This window comes from Lemur catta, chromosome 26, assembly GCF_020740605.2.
Source record: "Lemur catta isolate mLemCat1 chromosome 26, mLemCat1.pri, whole genome shotgun sequence".
Classification (NCBI taxonomy): Eukaryota; Metazoa; Chordata; class Mammalia; order Primates; family Lemuridae; genus Lemur; species Lemur catta.
Genome location: NC_059153.1, coordinates 4,068,093 through 4,086,558, shown reverse-complemented (window position 1 = coordinate 4,086,558; position 18,466 = coordinate 4,068,093). Strand labels below are relative to the sequence as shown.

Sequence of the window (18,466 nt, the reverse complement as noted above, 5' to 3'; positions counted from 1 at the left end):
CCCAGCCCCCTACCCCCCAAATTTAAGCAGGAAAAAAATGCCAGCTTGTTAGTTTGGAAAGATGCTCTTGCATGTGGAGGAAGGTCGGCAGACCACGTCAATATGTGTCTGGGTCTTTTCTTTCTGTGAACGTGGCAGGATTTTCTCTCTCTGGCTCTTTGAAGAGAGCTACGATTGCCAGGCTTCTCTTGACCAATGGCCACATCTAAAATCCAACGTGCACATCCTCATTTCTGTCCCCCTGCCATGGCAGCCAGTGATATTCTGGGTGGTAGGTAGGTAATCCACCAAGCTGGGTCCCCAGGGGAGAATGACATAGAACAGAGCCTCCATTGATATATCTGAGAGACATTTAAGAAGAAAATCAGTAGGGGTTTGTAGCCGATGAGGTGTGAGTGTTGGGGAGCCGATTCCTAGGTCTTGGTACAGGGGAGTGGGTGGTTCGTGGTGCTATTTGCTGGTAGGGTGATCACTGGAGGAGGATAAATTTGTCTGGTGGAGGGAGAAGACATGGGGAGATGATGGGTCATCCAAATGGAGAGATTTAGGGGGTTCTTGGCTACACCATGGCCCCCCAAACTGAGCAGAGTAGGAAGAGTGATGTGCTTTTCCCAATCTGTTTTCTCTAGTCATGTTCAAAGATGCAATAATATATTAATAGTAGATACTAGAGCCTTCTCGCTTTTTCCTTGTAGCAACTGTTTTTGTTGAAATGCTCTGCTGGACAGATTCTGTTCTTTACTGCGGACTGGGATTTGGTGCCTTCTGTCCTGCAGAGCCGTGGGGCCACACGCTAAGAGTTGCGACGTCGTCTGAGAGCTTTCTGGCTCTAGCATATTCTACATAGGCACTCGATGTGTTGCTTTCCTGTGGTGGCCACAGCAAACGGCTACAAACTGGTGGCTTAAAACGATAGTGATCTATCGTTTCACAGTTCTGGAAGCTGGAAGTCCGAAGTCAAGGCAAGGTGCCAGTGGGCCATGCTCTTTCTAAACCTCCAGGGCAGGATCTGTTCCATGTGTTTCTCTTGGCTTCTGACGTTGACAGCAATCCTTGGTGCCCCTTGGCTTGCGTCTGTGAAGTTCCGGTCTCTGCCGCCATCCTCATGTGGCACTTTCCTGTGTCTCTGTGTCTTCACAGGACCATCTTCTTTTTTTGTATTTTTTTTTTTTTTTTTAAGACAGAGTCTCATTCTGTTTTCCTGGGCTAGAGTGAGTGCTGTGGCGTCAGCCTTGCTCACAGCAACCTCAAACTCCTGGGCTCAAGCGATCCTCCTGCCTCAGCCTCCCGAGTAGCTGGGACTACAGGCATGTGCCACCATGCCCGGATAATTTTTTCTATATATATTTTTAGTTGTCCAGATAATTTCTTTCTATTTTTAGTAGAGACGGGGTCTCACTCTTGCTCAGGCTGGTCTCGAACTCCTGATCTCAAACAATCCGCCCTCCTTAGCCTCCCAGAGTGTTAGGATTACAGGCCTGAGCCACCGCGCCTGGTCTAAATTCATACTTTGGTTTCTTTTGATAAAGATTCTCCTCCACCCTCTGTGCTCTCAAGTCAGTTACACTGGGTATTTTTTAAAGCATTTCCTGCAATCTAGCAATGGCCAACTCTTAGATTTACTCATGCTTATTTATGTTTTAATTCTTGCCCCTTTGATGTCTAAAGTGAGTCTCAAAATAAAAATATCAACAAGTTAAAGGGGCCAAGATTATTTGCAAAGACATATTTAAACACGATTCTGGAAGCTAAATGTATCAAACACTATTCATTCCACAAAGGTTACCACCCAAAATAGCACACGTGTAAGAAAACAACTACATATTTATCGACTTATTTTCTCTCTCTCTTTAAATCACTCCAAGGTAGCACACAGATATTTTCCAAAACTATTTATGGTATAGAGACTACCAGATTACCTATTTTCAGGGTTGTAGAATTGGAAAGGAAATGGGAGAAAACCCTCATTCTCAACCTGCTTCATAGCCACAGACTGTACTTCAGGGTCAACCTATAGAAATGACCCTGTGTCGCCTTGAAAAGGCACCACAATAAATTCAGGGCTGACCCAGAGAGGGTCCCTCCCTCCACAGAAATAGGACCAGGGAGAACTGGTCCCCCCACCTGCACCAGGAGCCCCAGACCTGGGTAGGGGACGCTCAGACTCAGGGTCTGTCACACAATCCTTGGTCTTGCAGCTAGATGTGCTTCCAACTGCAGAGACAAGCAAACCCTAACGCTTTATTTTCAGATTTTCTTCCAATTGTGCAGCACTTTTTTTGTTTAGAAGCGTGGACATTACTGAAGAAAATTGCAAAAGGTGGCATTGCACAGAGGCCTGTCCTAGTAAGCCCGGGCCACGCCACTGCCATAGCCTGGAGCCCGCTCCCCAGAGGCTCATGCTAAATGCCTTCAGTCCTTTCTGCAAAATCCATCAAAGCTTTGGCTGAATGATATTTATAAGGGCCTTACTGTTCTCTTTCAAAAACCCGAAATGCCCTTCTCCACCACTTGAAAAAACTTGCTCATGCTTTTCATCTGGCCCCTCTCCGAGTGTAAACATTGTTTGGAGTGAAAAGAGCTCAAGGGAGCGCTTGCTTTCCCTTGAAATTTTATTTTTAAATAAGAGAGGGAGAAAATCCTTTTTCCGACTCATACTAATAATACAGGTCAAAGTGTCAGGCGATATACAATTAGATGGAAAACAAAAAAAGGGTTCCCCCCTCTTTTTTTTCCCACAGTACAATGGCCCCGGAATATAAATTACCAATGAAGATGAAAATAATACTTCAAAGCCGGTGGGGCAGGGGAAGGGGGTGTTTACAGAGTATTTTCTATGGCACGATGAGACATTAAAGATGAGGGTGACCCACGGACTGGAGGGTGTTGCTGAATAGGCTGAAACTAGCATGAGGTAGGATTTGGGGTCACCGTAGCCTGTGACCCCATGATATGCTTTGTTTTCCCAGGGGCAGCTGCAGTTGTCAACAGATGTTTCCGCAATAAATAATTGGTATCATCTCGGAAAAGACCCATCTACCTGGGGAGAGGGCATAATACCGAAAACACTGCCCGGCTATTACAGCCACATTAATCTCCCATCACCCCAGGTTTCTCGGGGGGCCCTGCTGCAGGTGTTTGTGCTGGGAGAGGGCGGATGCGCTCTCTCAAGCCAGCCAGCTTTGTGCAGAGTGTAAAAGAGCTTGGCCCCTGTCATAAATTTCTGTCTGTGGCCACACACTAAAAGGAGAAGGGATTGGGGACAGTGGCAGGGGAGGGAGGGAGAGAGCACAGGGAGGGAGGGACGGGGGACACAGTAGAGACCAGAAAGCAGAGCACAAAACACCCGTCATTTTTCTTGATTAACTTCAGCCTAAGACAGTCAAATTATAAATGACCCTGAATGTCAACCAACTTCTGAACGGTGGAAAATAATTGTTGATGACTTGCTTTTTACCTAAGCATTCTGTGTTCAACTCTAATCTGTTGCTTGTGGAATTAAAGACACGGTGTTTGGGCTCTAAGTGGGCTGCTAATTTTTACAATGAAAGGGAAACTTTTTAATGGGAAGGATTCATTTCAAGGTGGAAAACAATGTCATCAAAACCTCATGTTTATGAACAAACTGTAAAAACAGTAAGAACTGAAAAGACAAACTCAGTGGCCCTTAACTATTTCTCACGTAGGAACAAAATGTCACAATGGATCGGTTATGAAAATGTGAGCATCCAGCTTCAGTAAAGTCTAACGTGAAAACCGACAGCCTAATGGAACAAAAGGGAATCATGGAATGGACTGGAGCTACTTTTAACAAGCCAAGACATCAAAAGTAACGAGAGAGCCGTGGAGAGCCCAGCTCACAGGGTGCATAGTTCTCTGTGTTGACAAAACAGAGTGGCATTGGGATCGTGCACTTGGGGTCCGCCACAATAGGAGAGCATCATAAAAGTCTTCGGGAGGTGGGGTCGCTTAATTTATAGCTTACTGGGTAAGCGAGAGAAAATGATGCTCAGAGTTCAGAAAGCTCCCCGATTCAAGACATTAGGGACTATAGAAGGCCTAAGGGACTGCTTCTTAGAGCCACCACCGAGTGACCTCGTGATTGGGACACAAACTTCTTAAATCACTCATGACTCTGTTTCCCCAATTGTGCGTTCTATAGAGAGGCAGAATGGGAGGAATGATGAGTAGACAACTCCCAGTCTACCAACTGGGAGCAGCCTGTCTCCCAACTCACATGAACCCCCAAATGCAACAAGGCTTGAATTTTTAAACACATTGTCTTCAGTTTTTCAGCTGCTTTGAAAGCAGGAAGGGGCACCTGGTGACTGCAGGGTGGAACGAGAGGAGCAAACCCAGCCATCATGATGTGATATCTCAGCCTCTCCGCCTGTGTTCAGAAGGCGGAGAAACTTGCCAAGCCCGACGTGGGGGTCGCTCCCTGGGTGAAGCTGCCCTTGGACGGCTTGGAAGGCTTGCAAAGTTCTTGTGTGCCGCTGGTCTAGCCACACGAGGGGGTCTCCAAGCAGGTTAAGCAACAATCAGCTCCCCCAGGGCAGCTCCCGTCCAAACCACAGTTCCCAGAATAGATGACAAAGGGATTTCTTTTCTGGCTGGTCACCAACCACCTTCACACTGGATTCTCCTGTGCCCCCTCACCCCGGGCTGCTCCCCACCCACACCCCCATCAGCCTCTGTCTTTCCCCCTCTCTCACCCCCCCATGCTGCTTGGCGCAATTGTTCCCAAACTTCAGCATGTATCAGAATCAGCTGGAAAGCTCGTCTAACCCCAGGGGTTTTGCTTGGGGCCCAAGAATCTGAATTCCCACCAGTTTCCAGGTGATACTGATGCTGTAGCTGCAAGATTTCTCACCTTAGCAACCACAGCTTTCGAGCTGCGCTGTCCAATAACACGGCAGCCCCAGCCCCAGGTGGCTATTGGCAAAGAAATTAATAAAAAAATTAACAAAACTAACCATTCAGTTCTTCAGTCACACTAGTGACATTTCAAGTGCTCCAGAGCGAAAGTGACACACATTTAGTGGAATGCAATCATTCTGGTTTCCGCTTTCAGTACGGTGTTCAGTAGAGCACATGAACTACTCAATGCTTTATTATAAAATAGGCTTCGTGTTGGGTGATTTTGCCCACCTGTGCACGAACATCAGCGTTGTGGGCACATTTCAGGTAAGCTCGGCTCAGCGATGATGTTTGGTAGCTTAGGCATATTCAATGCATTTTTTTTTTTTTGAGACAGAGTCTCACTCTGTTGCCTGGGCTAGAGTGCTGTGGCATCAGCCTAGCTCACAGCAACCTCAAACTCCTGGGCTCAAGCGATCCTCCTGCCTCAGCCTCCCGAGTAGCTGGGACTACAGGCATGCGCCACTACGCCTGGCTAATTTTTTCTATATATATTTTTAGTTGTCCAGATCATTTCTTTCTATTTTTAGTAGAGACGGGGTCTCACTCTTGCTCAGGCTGGTCTCGAACTCCTGACCTCAAGCGATCCTCCCGCCTCAGCCTCCCCGAGTGCTAGGATTACAGGTGTGAGCCACCGCGCCGGGCCTTCAATGCATTTTTGACTTAGGATGTTTTCAACTTGCCATGGGTTTATTGGGACACAACCTCACTGAAAGTCGAGGAGCATCTCAATCACTGTGGGGCTATTTTGAGAATTAAATGAGATGATGCACGTGCAAGTACTTTGCAAACGCTACAGTGATATGCAAATTGTAGCTGTGATATCATTCCACTCCTGCACTAATACTGACCACATTTATTTTCAACCCTGACTCACCATTGCATTCTTTCCAAGTATTCACTTTCCTTTGCCTGCATTTCCTAGTTTGCTAACCCTGTTTTGTTTGGTTTTTGGGCGGATGAGAGAGGAGGATTTTTTTACTGTTTCTATTTACTCTCTAAAGATGCTGTTGTCTGTCTGTAGATCGGGGGGTCTTTCCTAGATTTTGCTTCCATAGGCAAAGACAATGTCTATCCATTTCTTTTGAAATGGCCCCAAAAGACAATCCCATGTAAACCAATGAAGTAAAATTTTGAGGATAGTGTCATTGCTTCTCATAACAGCAAGTTACACTGATGAAACAATGGTGAATTTATTCTTTTAAGCTACCCAACTTTTTGAAATTGGCATCTCAGAATAAAAATGCTAGGCCGGGCGCGGTGGCTCATGCCTGTAATCCTAGCACTCTGGGAGGCCGAGGCGGGAGGATTGTTTGAGGTCAGGAGTTTGAGACCAGCCTGAGCAAGAATGAGACCCCGTCTCTACTAAAAATAGAAAGAAATTATCTGGCCAGCTAAAATATATATAGAAAAATTAGCTGGGCATGGTGGCGCATGCCTGTAGTCCCAGCTACTCGGGAGGCTGAGGCAGGAGGATCGCTTGAGCCCAGGAGTTTGAGGTTGCTGTGAGCGAGGCTGACGCCACGGCACTCTAGCCCAGGTGACAGAGCAAGACTCTGTCTTAAAAAAAAAAAAAAAGAATAAAAATGCTGGGAGTCATGGTGCAATCCAAACTACTCCTCTGGCCCACCAAGAAAACACAAATCTTCCAGGATGACAGGGGACACGTTAGACCACTGACCACCCTCCTGCACTTTTACTAGCCTGCCTTTCCAGCACGAGACCTTAAGGGTGAGCAACGCTTTCCGAACAGCCACATTCATCAATCTGGCAGAGCTGACCACAAAGGTAGGGGCCTATCCTGTGCTTCAAAGAAATTCAATCTATTAGACCACTTAGCGGGGAAATGCCTCGCTTGGGAGGGTCAGAGGGACAGGTGGCGAGGCTCTCCCTACCAGCAACTGCTGCAGGCCGGCGCCGATCACATCCTGCAGGTTTGTTTTGTCCTCCTGGCCCACGGCTTGTTTGTACTGCCACTTCTCAGGGACGAAGGGCCACTTCATTTCCTCTGCCTCCTGGAGCAGGGTCCTTAACTCACTGGGGAGCGAAGCTGAAAAGGTCAGAGTTCAGGTAAGAAAATTGCAGTTCAAGAAAAGGCTGCTGAGCAACCAATGTTATGATGAAGCACCTCAGTGGCAAAAAAAAATAAAAAAAAAAGGTAAAAAAAAAAAAACACGCAAAAAAAAAAAACCGCAAAAAAAAAAAAAAACTTTTCCCTACCGTTTGCTGGCTGCTCTAAGCTGTTGCTGGTTCGTGCCATCAGTCAGGGGTGGCCCTGGTCTACTCTGCCCTCCAGGTAAATTGGGGTAGTCAGGCATTAAGGAGGGTTTTTAGCAGGAAGTAAAGCACTCCAGTGACTATCTCAGCATGAAGAGTCAGAGAAAGGAATGAAGGAAATATTATTTTCCCTGTAAAATGAGAAAGGGACTGCACCGGAATGGCATTTGGTCAATGCAAAAAGTCAACTCATACAAGCTCTTTGTGCTTCTCCAAGACCTCACTTTAGCTCATCCTTTCACCATGGATACAATTGAATTCAGACAATAAATAGAAAAAGCACATATAAGATGTGAAATGGTGGGAATTAATTGTGCAGTGGTCTTATTTCACATTAGTAGATATATTAAATCTCTTAGTGGGCACCAAACCAACGTATACTGGTCCACAATGTCTTATGCAAACTTCAGAAATGCAAAAGGCTCTGGAAATTGGAATTTTTTTTTTTTTTTTTTTAAATTTTGGCACCCAGACCAGACTTGAATTGCCTAGAGGCTATTTATAGTCTAAGGGCTTAGTGAGATGACCCAAAAGTTTTGCTGCAAAAAAATGTTGATGTTTGACTCTAGGGGCTGCCTGACTTTCTGCTGGAGTAGGAGTGTAACATGCTATACGATACGACCCTCCTAATGTGGGTAAAGTTCTGAATTCTGAAGCACATGTAACCCCAGGGTTCCCAGTAAGGGACCGTGGGTCTGTGTATACGACTGCCAGCCACACACCTCTAAGTACTTGTCTTGCAGACATCTCATCCTCGGCATATCCCAAACCAAACTGATTCCCTTTTTCCATATTTGATTGCCTTTATATTTTATATTTTGATGGATGAAACCACCTCACTGAGTTAGTTACCCAAATCCAAAACCCAGGAGTCGGTCTCCTTTTTGCTCTCTCTTCCCTCCCCAACTCTAATTGGTTATCAAATCCTGTGGCTTCTAAACTCCATTTTCTCTTCTTCTTCTTTTTCAGTAATTTTGGCCTAAATGGCTGCTTTCAGTCTTGTTCCATCCACTCCACCTTCCACATTGTTGATCCTCTTTTATCTAAACACAAGTTAGAGCGGGCCATTGCCCTGGATGAAATTCTTGAATGTTTTTCAAGAACATTCTGGCTGTTTGCAATGCCCTCCCCCAACGCCTTCGTGATCAAACCCAGGCCCACTGACTGATGTCATTCAGCATTCAGTGACAACATTGTCACCTCTCGTCACCTGCCACACCCTCACAGCGGAATTGAGATGTCCCTTCTGAGAACTGACAAACCCACAGCGCAAGCCCCTGTCAGCCTCTGTCCTACTACTCTGTACCAGACTGTGAGCTCGCTGAGGACAAGCTCCCCGTCTTGGCACTTTTATACTTATAAATCACACCATAATGGGTGAAAGACCATCACGGCTGGAAGACATGCTTCGTCTTACGTCTATGTGAGACATACTACACAGGGCAAAAGAGAGGTGACAGAAAAAATGAAAAACAAATAGAAGAAAGAAAATATCACTCTGCCTTTTTATGAATTTGCCCCAAACTGGGCAATTGTAAGAAAGTTTCTGGGTGGTGAAGAAGTGCTTGGCCTTGAGGAGATGTCACATGGGCCACACCAATGAATAATCTGCATCCATCACTAAGGACGACTTCCAAGCGTCACACTGAAATTATCAGCCCCCACTCAGCACCTCCTGCGATGGCATCCCCGGTGACAGCAGAGCCATGGGGTTCGGGACCTCCAAGGTCACATTCAGCTGGAAGGCCTTGCTCTCTTTCTGCCACTGACTTCATTTCAACTTCCGAATAGTGCTCCTTCTCACTTTCAGAAATGTCCCCGTTTGCTTAATATATTATTTGGACCCTCCGTCTATGAATGAGCATGAGTAGCCAAGCGACAACAGAAATACAATTTCTGGGTTCATAGAATTTGCTGATACTTGAACGGAATCGTTTTAGTACTTTCCCACTTCTTCATCGTCATGGAGAAAGTCTATTCTTTACATTTCTGTCCCCTTCCCGCCACCCTTTCTCTCCCTGGGGGTCCTGCCAGAATGTCACCTGGAGCATATTGACATAAGGATGTCACTGCAGTATGTTTTTAACATGTATCTCTGTTTGGATTTCAGCTCCTGCTCCAGCTCTGGGGAAGCTGCTAGGGCAGTCACCAGTGTTGTGGCAACGAGGACAATTTCTGCGGGAAAAGGATGGGGTTGGGAGGAGGAGGGGAAAGAATAAAAACCACAGTATCTGTGTCCCCGACTCTGCCAGCTCGCCCTGCTGCCCGAAGTGACCCCGTACTAATAATGCCTTTCTCTTGAGCACATGCGGTGACGACAGCGGTGACCTGCCCCCTGGAGCAGCTCCGAAGCCACCTGCCAGGGGAGTCAGCGCTGTGACCGCCGGTGGCTTTGCGTAGGGTCCCCCAGCTTGGGCTCACCCGGCTCAGCCCCACGGTGGCCTCCTTGGCCTCTCTGATCACCAACTTCCCCAAGCAGCTTACCTGAAGGGCCGTGTCTAATTTAGTGGTTTTCCAGCCTTGATTTACCTTATCTGGAACTAAACTGATTATTTCTCCTATTCTGTGGCACTTGGGGGATGGAAAAAGAAGACGAAAATGCAGCTCAATGGTGGGCCCAGGGTCTTCGCTGGGCAGAACACAAAGGTTAAAGGAATTTGGGCTGAGGAGACAAAGGGTGGGGTATAGTAAAAGGACAAGAGAAAGACTTGGGTGGAAAGGACAGAACGCGACACACTGCCCCTGGCGAGAAACAGGGCCGGCCATAGAGCACATTCTATGGGTGCCAAGCTCTTGCCATCTTGACATCTGCTAGCAAGCGAAGCCACACGTCTATTAAGACAGAAAACACATCCACTAAGGTCGTGCAATGACTGGACATAGGGGATTTTATCTTGAAAGGCACACAAATGACAGCTTACAAATAATTAAGAATGACATAGACACCTAAAAGTGCCTCTGTAAAAATGTATGTGCCCATGCACAAGAATTTGGGGAAAAAAAGACTCTTCTAGAACCTTTTCTCATGACCAACAACAAAAGAGACGAGGCATGCACATTTTCTTTGGAGATCTTATTTCTGTAAGGAAGAGCAAAGCACTAAAATTACAAGGAAAAATATTAAAAGCGTGTAAAAGGCAGATAATTACGGAAATGGAGACAAATTTATTTGAATGCTAAAAAGAAATCTAAAGAAAGAGGGCTGCCTCTCTTCTAAACTAGCTTAAGATGAAATAAGAGTTGTTTCACTTTCTAGACGTTGTGATCGAAACTTCCTAAATTATGACTTATCTAGAACTATGAATGGCACAAACTATGAAATGAGCAAAAAGCCAAACTCTTAAACCCTGAAATGAGGCGATCGGTGTTGAGTAGGAGTGGATTTATTGTACAAGTGGCGTGAAAATACAACGTGAGGCATGTCTTGGGGATCCAAAAAAAACCAGAGATTGGACTGGCGCGATGACATATTTATGGAAACCGTAGAAGTCTATGGAAACTGATGAGGCACAAAATCCTAGTCTGAAAAAAAAGTATGTGTCACCATTCAGAAGTTGCTTCCATTTTTTTAATAATTGAAATTTACGTGCACCAGCCAACTTGGACCCTTTGTTCTTCTTGCACTAAACTGTTTCTCGTAGCCTCGTGTTTACTGAAGCCTAAAATTTGAACTGACAGCAATTCACTGCAACAAAGTGGGCTTCCTCCCCGGCCTGCCCGCCCGCAGCCCACGTCCCATTCATGCCCCAGAAATCCACTCATCTCTCGGTGGTTATCTGCCAAGAGAAGAAAAATAGGGCAGAGGCGAGAATGTGTCATTCGGGCAGGGGAGAGGAGGGTGAGCCTGCCGGGTCACCCCTGTGCCTTCCCCATCAGAGCCTCACCTCTGCACCGCTGGTGCTCGCTCCTGTCCTCTTCTGACACATCTGGTGGCTCCAGCAGGAGCCGGTCCAGCACTTGCTTGCACTCTTGCAGCAGCGAGGCCACTGCGTTCCGATTATTCATGATAATTACCCTCCCTCGACCATGAATCGGGTGTCCCTCGGTCCACGGTGATCAATTACCTAGGAGGGGACATCGATCCTCAGTAAAGGAGCCCCTTGAAGGCTGAGATACCTGGTGAACAAAAGAGAAGGAAAGATGATTAACAGAAGGATCATCAATTATCTGGAAGATTCAAGCAGGGAGGGATAATAGAGCAAACGCATGGAAATATGTGACAGTCCCCGAGGACTTGATCAGGGCCGTGTGTAAACTCTCTGCAGGGCCTGGTCCGGCAGAGCAGCACCTGGAAGGCATCGGAGTGCAGGAGGCAGAGGGTCCTCGTGCGGACCCCAGTTATTCACGGTGATGTCACTGGGGTCTCACGGGGCCAAGTGACATGGAAATACCCCATGATTTATGTATCTTCCGCACACTGTCCATCGGTGCCTGTGTCCCATTGGCACCGCGCTCTCTTCCTCTCGGGAAGTCTACAGGAAGCATCTGGTAACAGTTCTGATGTTCTGGCACAAGCGCATGGTAATATGAAGTCTACCACACTTGCAACCCACTGCTGATCTCCCCTGTACAGTGTCTTCATGGTATTTATAAAGCACAACATAATTCGGACCAACGTAGGCAATGACAGATGCCAAATTTAAAGCTCTTTGCTGCCCAGTAAAACAGAGAAGCGATATCTCAGAAGACCCAGTATCCTAGATCTATCGTATGAATGGATCCATCATGTGGATGGATGGATCTCCTTACATTGTCATTTGACATATGCAGAGCTGAGAGATTCCTTCTGTAAACGAGTGTGACATAATGAGCTATTGCAATCAAGGGAATTTCAAGAACACAATAACTTACTGACGGTACAAAAACGCCTGGCAAATAAATAGAGAAAAATTTACTCGATTCACAAATCCATTTGTCTGTCTTCTCTTTATTAAAGCGGTACATTGTAAACAAAAGCAAGGAAGTTAGTCTCTTCCTGATTTTGCCAGAATGCTAGTGGAGTTGCTGTCTGGTTTAGACCCACCTGTAGGACACACAGAATTTTATCACCAAAGCAAAAGAGTCTGAAAGGGAAGAAAGTAACAGATATATGGATGACTGACTCTAGTTCCTCTGTCTCTGAGTTTATCCATGCGATGATGTAGTCATTGAAAATATTAAAGTTGTGAATTGTTGTGTTGGTGTTGGGCTTCAATGTGGTTTCCAATGGTTTTACTTTTAAAAGTTGGTTTTGACTTTGAGATAGCAAGAAAGTCTCTCTCTCTCTCTCTCTCTCTCTCTCTCTCTCTCTCTTCTATGACTTAACAAAGACACAAAATGAAATATGAGCTAACTGTGTAATCTAAATTTTGTATTTTTCATTTAAACCCAGCAGATACACTTTATGTGCTTTGGTTTTAAAACACACATGCACACACACACAGAGTACACAGCTAGAACTGCCGAAGTCAGGCTTTAGGATGTTACTGCCTTGTTTCATTAAAAATGATCATTTATGTCTTGATGAAGAACAAAAACAGAGTTATTGAAGATGAAGTTCAGGGTGCAGGAGGGGATGGGTGTATACATACATAAAAAGTGCGATGCCCACTGTCTAGGGGATGGACACGTTTAAAACTCTGACTCGGGGGAGGGGGAGGGCAAGGGCAATATACATAACCTAAACTTTTGTACCCCCACAATATGCTGAAATAATAATAAAAAACCCCCAAACTGCATTACAATATAATTTTAATGGCTCAACATCCCTTTGTCTAAAGGCTATCGTAATGTTTTCTTGGCGATGTGTCATTCCTTTAAGGCAGAAAGTAGTTTTCTTTTGTTGAACTCATAGCAGCAGAGTAGGGGGGTGTTTCCAGAGGCTGGGAGATGAGGGGCTTGGGGAGATGTTGGTCAAACGCTACAAAATTTCAGTTAGAAAGGAGGAATAAGTTCAGTAGATCTATTGTACATCATAGTTATGATAGTTAATAACAATATATTGTATGCTTGAAAACTGCTAAGAAAGTAGATTTTAAGTGTTCTTACTGCAAACAAATAAGTATATAAGGTAATGCATATGTTAATTAGCTTGATTTAGCTGTTCTACAATGTACACATATATCAAAACATCGTGTTGTATACCATAATAAATATATACAATTTTTATCTATCAATCAAAAAATGAAATTAAAAAAGAAAATAGTCTCTATATCGAAAAATAAAATTTTAATTGCTCTATTTCTGTAAATGATGTAAGCAGAGATAGCATGTAGCAATGAAAAGAGGACCCCAAAAAAGGAAACTCAGGCATATTATATGAATTCCACTTCATACTCGATCATTCACTATTTGTGAGACCTCGGAGATGCACTTTTGAGATTTACTTTGCTCATCTGTATTTTTTTTTTTTGAGACAGAGTCTCACTCTGTTGCCCAGGCTAGAGTGAGTGCCGTGGCGTCAGCCTCGCTCACAGCAACCTCAAACTCCTGGGCTCAAGCGATCCTCCTGCCTCAGCCTCCCGAGTAGCTGGGACTACAGGCATGCGCCACCATGCCCGGCTAATTTTTTCTATATATATTTTTAGTTGTCCAGATAATTTCTATTTTTAATAGAGACGGGGGTCTTGCTCTTGCTCAGGCTGGTCTCGAACTCCTGACATCAACCGATCCTCCCTCCTCGGAGTGCTAGGATTACAGGCGTGAGCCACCGCACCCAGCCTCATCTGTATTTTTGAGGGGGTGGGTTGGAACAATTGTTGAGATGCTGCTTGCTCTGAAATCACAAACTCAGCAGCAGTCTAGAGAGCCCAAGTTGTTTATTGCTGAAGAATATCCAATATTCGTTTATCAAGAAATTCCCCAGCTCTTTTGAGAAGCCTTAAGTATAATACCTTTGTGTATATTTCTTGTGTGGTTTAGACATATTGGCTTGAATTTTAGAAGCTGATTACTCAATAAATATACTTCTTTGCTTGTGTTTCCTCACTTGGAACCCCAAGTCCTGGTGTATAGGATCGTAAGTCTCTCTCTTTCATCGAAGTGCTGGGACAGAGAGGTAAGATAGTGGCTCCATGAGAGCAAACAGCAGGACTTGACCTAATCACTGGGGTAAATCTACAGCAGGTCAAGGAGGCTTCCCTGAGCATTCAATGCCTGAATTACAGGCATCTGCTCTGAAAAAGGAGTTTGGTTTAGTGAAGTCAAGATGGTGGGGAATGGCCATACATAGATGGAAATAGGGAGGGAACGAAAGGGCAACACGTTGGCTGATCTAGAGGTATAAGGAGAAAGGGGACATGAGGTGAGGCTGCAGAGGTAAGCAGGGATTGTGCAGGTGTGTGCCAGGCACGTGATTGTGTCCTGACTCTAAGAGTGATAGGAAACTACTGGTAGCACTATGACCAGATTCGCCTTTGAAAAAAATCACTCTGTTTTGACTGTAGTGCCTAGTGGGGTCGGGGCATGGGGGGAGGTGACTGTAGGTAGATCAGTTAGGTACTTATTGCAATAATCCAGCTGACAGATGTCAAGACTTTAAGCTGGAGTGGTAGCATTAGAGACGTAGAGGACTGGACAGGGTTTGAGAGCTGTTTAGGGGCTGAATGCAGTATCAGCATTGGATGGATATAGGTAGTGTTAAGAATGAGTCCCGGCTATGCCTCACCATAGCTCAAAACTGAATGTTACCATCCTAGGAGACAGAGAACATAGAAAAAAAATCTAGGAAAAAATATAGCTACATCTCCTATTTTGTATTTCTAGCTATGAAGATAGTGAGGAAGATAAATCACACTGCCCACAATAACAAATCACCTTTTAACCAAGAAAACATTTTTGAAAAAGGATAGATTTCCAAGATAATTAATGTGTACTACGTGTGACCCCTCAAAATGTACTCAAGATACTTTTTTATACTTTTTGAAAGTCATAGCATTTTCCCCTTTTTCCTGTAGATTCCAGGAGAGACAATAGGAAGAAAATACTGTAACATGAGAAGCGCTTTGGAATCCAACCATCTGTCCAGACTTGTGTGGTTCATTGTTAGGCATAACAGAGGCTGGAGCCCAGGAACTTTCCTTCGGGCAACAGTTCTGCTGGAAATTTTGGTAAACTTCCTTTATAAAAGAATCTTTTTCAATTTCAGCACGTATCAATTTTGCTCCTCTGAACTGTGGCATTCTGTGACCTGCATGTTGTTTGTAAAGTTGAATAATGGAAGTTTCCCAATATGTTTTGTAAGCTATGGATTATTTCTTCTATTTTAACATCCACCCCTATATATTTTTTTCTTAAAAAAGTAATAAAGGGCATAGGAAAAGCAATGAAACACACAAACAGATAACTCTAGAATAACAGTAGATACCTAACAAAGTTAGAATCCTACACTCGAAGGCACACATGCCCACCCATAGCTAACTGGTCACGTGTTCATGGTTCTGTGTTTCATTTCGACACGTGAATTCTTCCATTCTGTTAGTAACCAAGAATTTAGTTGAGTGGCTAAATTATAGGGTAATCCACAAGTCAGCCATTATGAAAAATAAGAAAACCACTGAATTATTCAAAGCCCCCATTTCTTTTGGCATCTGTCTTGGAGTCTTTTTCACTGGACAATTAGTACCTCTATTAGGGAGTGAGTCAGAGAAAATAAATGACTCCAAATGTATTCTATGGTCTATTGGCTGCCACCTCTATTATAATCCGCCAGCCAACTAGTCAGAATCCCCAAGCTACAAGATATGGGGAGACATAAAGGAGTATAACAGGTGGTCTATAATGTCAGGGAGTTTACAATCTAACTAAAGGGAAAAGACACCAATACGTTAAAAAACCAATTAACTATACAAGGCATATCACACACAATTGTATTTCAGAAGCTCCCCTTAAATTATTTGTGTTTGAATCCAAGTAATGATTGGTCAGATTCGTAAGCAAGCCCACAGGGCCTATTTAATTCATACGTACTTGGATAATTATTCTAAAAAGACTTTTTAAACTTTGCATTCAAAATAACTGATCACATTGTTTCCATGGGAAAATGTATTCTGACCGCCAACGTATGAGACCTAAAATACATTTCCCTCACCGGGCACCAGCAATGACAATCCAGCCTGTCCCACCTTCTCACCATCCTCTGAGCAGCCCCGGAGACAAACCCTGACATGCTGGCTCGTGCACTGATTGGCAGTAGACATGGGGAAGCAGAAGGAGAAAGCGAAATCTGATGGGAGAGTAAGGCAAGTATGAGGCTCAGAAAGGTATTTCTGGGTAACAGACAGTTGTTAGCCTTGTAAAACTGCATACAAAGGGAGAAAGAGAAGGTAACTTTTTTTTTTTTTTTTTTTGAGACAGAGTCTCACTCTGTTGCCCGGGCTAGAGTGCCATGGCATCAAAGCAACCTCAAACTCCTGGGATCAAGTGATCCTCCTGCCTCAGCCTCCCGAGTAGCTGGGACTACAGGCATGCGCCACCATGCCCGGCTAATTTTTTCTATATATATTTTTAGTTGGCCAGATAATTTCTTTCTATTTTAGTAGAGACGGGGGTCTCGCTCTTGCTCAGGCTGGTCTCGAATTCCTAAGCTCAAACGATCCTCCCGCCTCGGCCTCCCAGAGTGCTAGGATTACAGGCATGAGCCACCGCGCCCGGCTGAGAAGGTAACTTTTAAGTCCTCCAAAAACCTGAGAGTAGACTTCTATTTCTAGCAGTACTGAAGACTGACCAACACACCCACTCAAAACAATTAAAAATGCTGGCAAAACATTTTTAAATCTCTAAAATGCATCAATGAAATGACAAGAGAGTAGGCACTACTCAGAAAACAAAACCCGAGTAAAAGCTGGAACCTGGAATGTGAATAGGAGCACAAAGCTAGCCTTGGCCTTGAGCGTATTTGCCAAATTCTGTGAACCTCAGGTTTGGTTTTCATTATCTTGGAGAGTGGAAGGATAAAAAATAGAACCAAAGACCTAAGCAAGGCAGGAAGTGAAGTGGAGACTGTCTCCCCTTCATAAAACTGAGATCCTAAAAGTTTGCCCTAAAGGCTGAAAATAAGAGCTGAAAATAAATCCTCATCCTCTCCCCTCATCTCCTGGAAAAATTGTCTGTGCCAAAACATGTTGCTTCATGGAGGGAAATAAAAATTTTTCCCTTGAGAATTTGAAGCCACGAGGTCCATAAGACCTCTAACTGATAATTAATTTGAAATAAATTATTTTAAAATGGCCCTAGGTTAGTAGTGTTCTCAGCCAACTGGTGGAATTAAAGATAATCCTCTTTAAAGGAATCTGACTTCAATCCAAACTTCGAAGGATTTCTACCTATAAGATACCAAGAAGTATGAGCTCCTGGTCAAATCTCACAAAATATATAAGGTAAAAAGAAATTATGAATGAAAGCAGAAACAACAGAGGGTAAAATCAGATCCACAGAGATTTTAGATACTGGAATTACCAGATACAGACCATAAAATATACATGTTTAATATGCTTAAAGAGCTGAAGGAGTGTGTTAAAAAAATATAAGTAAACAGCAACAAACTATAGTGAAGGTTTAAGCAGATTGAGTAAAAAATCCAAATATAATTTCTAGAAATAAGAAATATAATAATTAAAAATTTAAAATTCAATGAATGATTTGCTAAAATATTAGCTCTAGCAGAAGACAGAATTTTTGAACTAGGTTATAAATCAAAATATGTCACTAGAATTCAATAGAAAAAGACTTAGGGGTAGAAGATAAAAAAGAGAGGTTAAAAAAACAAGAAGTGATTGGTAGAAGTGGTCTAACATATGTCTAATCAGAGTTTTAGATGGGGAGAAGAGAGACAGAAGAAAGGTTTGGAGAGATAATGATTGGGACCCTTTGGGAATAGGAGAAAGAATGCAACTTTCTCTCCATCTGCACAGCGGACTGGTTCCAGGACCTACCTCTAATACCAAAATCCAAGGATGCTCAAGTCTCTTATATAAAATGATGTAGTATTTACATATGCTTTTGTACACTTTAAATCAGCTCTGGATTATTTATAATACCAATACAAGGTAAATGCTACGGAAATAGTTGTTATACTATATTTTTATTTGTGTTATTTTTATTGTTGTATAGTTATTCTTTATTTTTTTCCTTTTCAAATACTTTCGATCGGAGGTTGGTTGAATCCATGAATGTGGAACCTATGAATACATAGGGCCAGCTATGATCAAAGAACCATGATCCTCAGGCAAGATGAATAAACAAATAATTATCCAGGTCTGGAAATATCAAAGTGAAACCAGGGAACACCAAA

General features: G+C 43.8%; 1 protein-coding gene across 1 annotated transcript in view; it reads right to left on the bottom strand.

Annotated features, from left to right (window-relative positions):
- ALPK1 (alpha kinase 1) overlaps positions 1-18,466 on the bottom strand; it is a 92,739-nt gene that overhangs the window by 42,115 nt on the left and 32,158 nt on the right. The window contains exons 3-4 of the mRNA XM_045537492.1: positions 11,082-11,313; positions 6,816-6,970 (exon numbers count right to left, since the gene is read on the bottom strand). Of these exons, the coding sequence (XP_045393448.1) occupies positions 6,816-6,970; positions 11,082-11,202 (276 nt within the window). The 5' untranslated portion in view covers positions 11,203-11,313. The remainder of the gene's footprint in view (positions 1-6,815; positions 6,971-11,081; positions 11,314-18,466) is intronic.